We start from the raw sequence: 6,835 nt of genomic DNA, 5'->3' as shown, positions 1-6,835 counted from the left end.
CACTCTCACACACAGCACTTAGGACTTCCCTGTGGCTGGCAGGAGAAGCCACAGAGGCCAAGTGGTCCTTTCCACCACCCAGGAGAGGAGCACATGGGTGAGGTGTGAGGGAGGGGGCAGGAAGAAGGTAGCTCTACTGCTGGTCAGCAAGGGAGCAGCCTGGGTTGGGCCGGATAGAAAGCAGCAGATGGTGATCAGGGCTATCTGTAGTCATACGAGCACTCATGGCTGTGTAGAGGCACACAAATTTGGAGCCACCAAATTTTTAGGTGCCCTTTAAGGCTGCACATGCCTAAGGATGGCACTGGGTTTGGGGCCCCCCTGCTGGGACTCAGGACACCCTGAACTCAGGGATTTAGCACCTGTGGGGGTTTGGAGCTTCTACCCCATCACTCCTACCAGAACTGACACCCATTTTAAAGTTGTCCTGGGCCCATGGGCACAGTCCCCCTAGCCCCATATGTTAATCCATCACTCGCCCTGAGTCTGATTAGCAGTTAGAAGCACATTTGGGGCCTTCCCAGCAGCACTGGGGAGATTGCACCTACCTCCACCTCTGGGAGCCTCTTCCTCCAGCTGCAGGAAATGCCACAGCTGCTGCCTTCAGAGCTGGGTTCTACAGGCAGCACAGAAGTGAATATGGCAATCCTGCAACCACCCTACAACAACACTGAGATCCCCTACAATCCCCTTTTGGATCAGGACCCCCACAGTTACGACACCATGACATTTCAGAGGAAAATCCTGAAATCGACCATTTTAAGACTCCATGGCTGTGAAATTGACCAAAACGACCTGTGAATTTGATAGGGCCTTATAAATAGGCTCAGACTGGCAAGTCTTCAGGTGCACAAACTTACAGCATAGTTATCTAGATAGGGGATATGGTGGCAGAGGCTTCAACACTGTGGCTTCATGATAATTATATATAATTAAGGAAAAGCTATCTGATTTTGACAAGGCAAAATTCCAGGCTTGTCCTTTCCATTAGTCAGGGTTTAGTCAGAACACTGCTCTCATTTACATCACCCAGGAAGCACTTCTTCCCTTTCAATGTTGCTTGGATAAACTCCTGCCAATGGATGGAATTAGGTCAGATCACACTTTGGTCCCAGATGTGCTGCACACTGATATATCTTAAGGCCACTTCAGTCTATTGAAGTAGTCTTAAAGATGGTGGCAGATTCACCATCAGCTGAAATCTTTAATTCAATATAGGACATCTCTCTAAACCAGTGGCTTCCAAACTTTTCAGCATCACGCCCCCTTTTTGATTTTTCAGAAACCTTCACGCCAGCCTCCCGCCCCCCCCCTCATAGCAGCAAAACTTGAGGGGGAAAAAAAGGAACTGACTGGGGCCAAAAAACAAATAGCAGCTAAACTTGGGGGGGGGGGGGGGGGGCGGGTTGATGGGAGGGCTGAGTTGCCTCACGACCCCCCCTGGAATTTCTTCACGCCCCCCCAGTTTGGGAACCCATGCTCTAAACAAAGTTGCAGCTCAAATCAGAAATTATGGATTAGAAGTGAGAATAAGAAGGTGAAATTTTATTGCCTATATTATGCAGGAGAGCAAACTAGATGATGATCTGGGTCCCTTCTGGCCATAAACTCTATGAAAGACTGCTTTGTAACAAATGATCACATTTTTATTGAAACTGTTTAAGACACAGAGTACAAATGAATACAGAGTTAAAAACACCCCCAGAAGGGTGCCTCACAGTGCAAAAAAAACAAAAAACCCACAAACATAAAACACTTTTTCCCCCCAAATAATTAAAAAAAACATTTTAAAGATTTGTTTTTACCTAAAGTCAAAGTATAAAAAACACACGTTCATAAATAAAGGTTTATTTTTATTTGTTTTTGTATTTTTAAAATGGTGGAGAAAAAAAGGTAGTGTTGTAAAACACGGGTAAAGATTTGTTTGTCTGGTGCCTATGGCATAACTAAGACATGCAGAGTGGACATGGCTTATTCCTATAGTTGCTGCCCCATGCATCTCTGTCCATGCATTACAGCAGGTTACCCACATGAATATGCAGTCCAATCCTGTATATTATTTACAGCAAGCAATCCGAAACTCTGGACATTCTAGTCATATCTACAGAAGGAACCATCTGCTCAACAGCACTCAAGGGCTGCAAGTCCTGTGTATATGTTTTTTTCCTTTTTCTAGATGAGGATTTTATCATTTAATATCATGGATACTGCATTCCAAGTGGAAAAACTTACAAATGCATGAGTATACCAACAGTATTTAAATACCTCTACTTCTGATTTTCTTTAAAAATGTACTTTAAAATTTAAAGTTCATGTGTTTCAACTCCTTTGGAGAAATGTACTGCTTCCTCAGAGATTCAATGAGATCAGCCGAGCGAGGAGAGTGCTAAAAGACCCTCTCCAAACATTACTTGGGAGATTCCTTAGGAAGGAGATTACCTGAGAGAGAAAAATGAAAGAAATGCAGGCTCATGTAAGAGCACCACCTGTGCGTTTCCATGTTTGGCAAAAAATGTGAATTGGCGTTAGAGGGATTAAAATGCAAAGAGTTGTCTCTCTTTTCAGATTCAAGTACTTTCCACTGCACCAGTGTGTTCACGGGTCTTCATTTATGGCTCTAAGGGCTCCCTCAGGAACAGTAACACAAGCTACACCAAGATGAGAAGAAAACTATTGTCATTTCAGAATGTTCTGGTAGAAGGGATGGTGTTTACACAAAGAGCACAGAGTGGTAGGTCCAAATTCCAAGATTTCGCTAAACAATTTCCTTTAATATGTTACATCTGTCCACACACGTGCACAACCAATAAGGGATCTGGGCTCCAATACTGCCTCCTCCCACAATCTCTTCACTTCCCAGCTACCAATCATCGTTCAGGAGTTCTGCCCCAGACTATGGAATAAACTACAATGAAGACATTTGCTGAACAGGCAGGTCAAATGTAAGCTGTGCAGCCTGCAGCCACCAACTACGCTGTCTTGTTACAGACATTTATGCTCCCTTTGCTCTCAAAACTGGAGTTTTTCAGCACACTTCCTACTGCTATCAATGGGAAATCACAAGGAAATTGCCATATATATCAATGGAATCAAGTTCTCTCTGCAACACTTTCTCCCTTCACCTCTTCTCACCACTAAACTTGGGGATATCAGCTTGATTTATAGGTTTTTAGCTGCACAAACTCCTTTCAATGCTAAACCTTAGGTAAACAGTTGAGATTAGACACTTAGCCTTCCCACACCTTCTAGGAAACAACTGTTTAGATGGGAGCAGGTGGGAAAAAGGGGCTTAATAAAAAGACATTAAATAAAACAACTACCAAATCTATTCTTTAATTCACACCACTAAACTCAGTCCTGGTTCTACTTCCCTAAAGCCCTGCCTCTGCTGATCTACATCTTTCATAGCTCCTTCAAGCCCTCTATTGGCAACCTATCGTCTTGAAGCCAAGATTTTCTATTTCCAACACTATTCTTCTGGAAGCTCTGACTGTTTCCTAATTATTTTAAAATCACACACGCCACAGATTCCCCTCCTAATCTACTTGCTTGAGCCTGCCCCACTACAATTCTAATCAGACACTTGCCCCTTGTTTGCTCTTTTCCCACCTACACCCACAATCCAAGGAATATCCACATTCAGCAGTCACAAAAATCTTTGTTTTTTTTTAAACTCACTCCCTTTGAAATTATCCAAGGGAGTCCTATCTGACAATACTGTGAATCCTGATAGCTGTTGATTTTCAGATATACCAGTCCAAGATACACAATGGACAGGATTACTGTATCTAACAGGAATGGCTTTGGGGCATAGTCTCTTCATTACAGCCACCCTTTCTCAGGCATCCTTTCCAATCCCATGTCACCACTTCATACTTTAAATACAAATAACAATAAAATGGAATCAAAATCTACAAGGAAAGGAATTTAAAGAACCCTCAAGCCACTATTTCCTGTACCAGAAGTTGTGTGGGTTGAAGGTACTGCTATTTTTCCTGAGTGTCTGTGTCCCAGTACCAGGAAGAAATCTCCTGTGGACTGGAACATAAGTTTTCACAGTCTGAAAGTGAAGAGATAACAGCTGGATGACCCAGATTCAGCCTGACCCAGACTATACCCATCAGAGAACCAAGAGATTGCTCTCACATTCCATTTGTGAGCATCTCTACTCCCTCCCTCCCATTTATTTTTTTCCGCCTATGCAATCCGCTCCTTTCCATTTGCCATAGATGCTGACCACAGAATTCCAGCTCACCATTCAATTCAGCACAGTGCAATAGTGGGAGGGGACTAGCAAGATCGCAATCTGAGGTCTAACCGTTGAAGAACAGTACAACTCTTCTGAACCAGAGGTCAGAGAGGACACCTGAAATGTTTGAACAGATTCACATGATGGAAAGAACCAGCTGAATGGCTCTGAACAGGCTTTCTGCACCTCAAGTTGTCAGTTCTGTAGCTCAGCAAACAATCGCCAGCCAGCAAGCAGAGAAATGGCCCTAAGCACTGCCCAGACCATGGTTCTAGTCCCCGGCCCTGGAATGCAGCAAACAGATGGGCCAGCTGGCTCCCGACCAGATGGCCTGTAAAGGCTGCACCGTAGATCCTTCAGTCCTGGAGTGCCATGAAAAGATGGGTCAACTAGCCCTAGGGCAAAGACTGCACTGCAGGTCCCTAATTCCGAAGTGCAGCAAAGAAAAGCCCCATCCCAGAGAGCTACAAGACCAAAATGATGGACAACTTGCCTCAGACCAGCTACCAGCTTTAAAGGACTTTTGCTGATGCAGCCAACATTTACATCCAATGCTAGACTAACTGAAGCTTGGTTGCTGAACTAGAGTTTTACATGCTCGGACTATACTGCTCTCTCTGGTTTTTAAGAGGAAGACTGAAGGCAGAGAAAGAAAATGAAATATCTTCTCTGGGTAGCCACTTGCTTTGATATGGATCCACCTATATTACATCCTATTTTACTAGCTTTCTGATACTGACCAATAGCAACTTTGGATACTTGTAAGTCATGACGATAAACCCTATTACTACCAGCTTTGAGACGTCTTATAAGGCAAGAAGGCTATTGCACATAGAATTTCACAGGGGAAAGATTTTCTATTTCTTCATCAAGAGACCCATAGAAGGGTAGGGGAAGGATGATAATTACATTCCATAGTATCCAATGCTGGCAGCTCAGCTCTGCTGAGCGATCATTTTCTGAGTCCTTTAGAAAAGGTAAGTTATTCTCTGCTCCTTGGGGACATTAAGAAAATCTGTTTTCCTTGTAGAGCAACTGGAAGCTATTTACTGACTTTCCTGACCAGGACAATGAAAGCATCAAATTGGGAGAGAGCAGCAGTTGCATGGGTGACCACACGGATTAAGGGCTTCACCCAGAGAGATGGAGGTCATGCTTCCCACTTAACGTCTCACAAGAAAAGCTTTCAACAGCCAACCCATGCCCCTCACCACAGTCTCACTAACATCAAGAGATCAGTATCCAATTCCACTCTCAGAATATGGCTAAAGGGAACTTCGAGTCTGTATTTTCATTTCTCCAACATTATTTCAACCCTTTTCTTTTTAATGTCTGATGAAAACCCAATCTGAAGTATTAGAACACAGATTAATCACCAACGCTCATTTAAAACGCCACTATTTTCTTGTTATATAATTTCTACAGTTTGGTCCAAATTCTCCCTCTCAGTGGAGATAAATTATATCCCAAACAGCCTTTGAACACAATGGGCAAAACCAACCAGGTACCCCTCACAAAAGCAAGATTACTGCAGGAAACAAACCAGGTCTGGGAAAAGGAAGATCAGCAAGACAGGCTGCAGCAGAAAAGACCTAGTTAGTAATTGCAAAGCCACTCCAGCCTGCCTCAGCTCTTGGGGGTTATTATAATACAGAGATTGTGTCTCGCTAGGATACAGCAAAAGAGAAAAAAAAAATGGTTGTGTTTGAGAAGGGAAGGAAATGGCCACCAAAGATTTGTGAAAAGATTAGAGCAAAAGTTTTTTAAAAATAAATTAATAAATAGAACATTTAAAGTCTGCCTTTGGATTCTGATGAAGCCCGGGGGAAGGAGGGATTGGCTTCATCCAAGCGCCTTTTGTTCAGTTCAGACCTTCTTGGGCAAACAATTTATTTTTTGTTCTTATGGGAGATGCCAAACATCTGGCTATGGAGAGACTTCCAAGCAACTTCTCTGCACTCTTCTTTCCAGGCTGTCTTTACAAACTGGAAGCTGAAGAGCACTGGGGAAAGTTATTAAAACTGTGGCCAGCACATTGCTAAAAACTAGGGTATGCCTGTTCTATGGGGCTGAGGAGATCAGTTTAAAAGGGTCTCTCTCTCCATAGATCAGGGTGGCAACAGCACTTGTCTGAGGCTTCCACTGTGGTGGTCCTCTTGGGATTCTTTCTATGTAGCTATCAGTTTACGTGTTTTTGCTGACCGCCACCCCTTTACAGTTTTTTGTCCATGCGCCGTTCCACAGCTTGTAACAACAACTCTGAGTACTGTTCCAGCAAAGCCAGAGTCTGTTCATCCCCAAAACGTGTAGGACTAGACAAGCCGGCATCACTCCCTTCACTCAGCGACACAACTGCATCTTGTGGCTTCACTAGCACCTTCTTGGCCCTTTGGAGCCCTTCTCCTTCCTTCAGGGAGTCCAATTCTTTCTTCATCACAGAGAATGTTTCTGTCAGAAGGCCAGCAATCTTATCTTTGTCAGTAGAAGACTCCATGTCCATTGATACCTAGAAGAAAAATGTACAATTTAGACATAAAGAAGGTATTTGCAACTCTTGAGGGCCATTGTGAGCCATAAAATAGTCTT

The 6,835-nt window shown here is 43.5% G+C and overlaps 1 protein-coding gene across 4 annotated transcripts in view; it reads right to left on the bottom strand.

The window, feature by feature from the left end:
• Window positions 1–1,624: 1,624 nt before the first annotated feature.
• The window catches only part of MAPKBP1 (mitogen-activated protein kinase binding protein 1), a 128,144-nt gene continuing 122,933 nt past the window's right edge, over window positions 1,625–6,835 (bottom strand). For all 4 annotated transcript variants that reach the window (XM_075927194.2, XM_075927191.2, XM_075927192.2 and 1 more), the window contains one exon: window positions 1,625–6,755. In XM_075927194.2, the coding sequence (XP_075783309.2) occupies window positions 6,462–6,755 (294 nt within the window). In that variant the 3' untranslated portion in view covers window positions 1,625–6,461. The remainder of the gene's footprint in view (window positions 6,756–6,835) is intronic.

Source organism: Pelodiscus sinensis, chromosome 5, assembly GCF_052426305.1.
Source record: "Pelodiscus sinensis isolate ZL-2025 chromosome 5, ASM5242630v1, whole genome shotgun sequence".
NCBI classification, from domain to species: Eukaryota; Metazoa; Chordata; order Testudines; family Trionychidae; genus Pelodiscus; species Pelodiscus sinensis.
The sequence above is the reverse complement of the archived record's forward strand: the minus strand, read 5'-3'. Positions and strand labels throughout refer to the sequence as shown.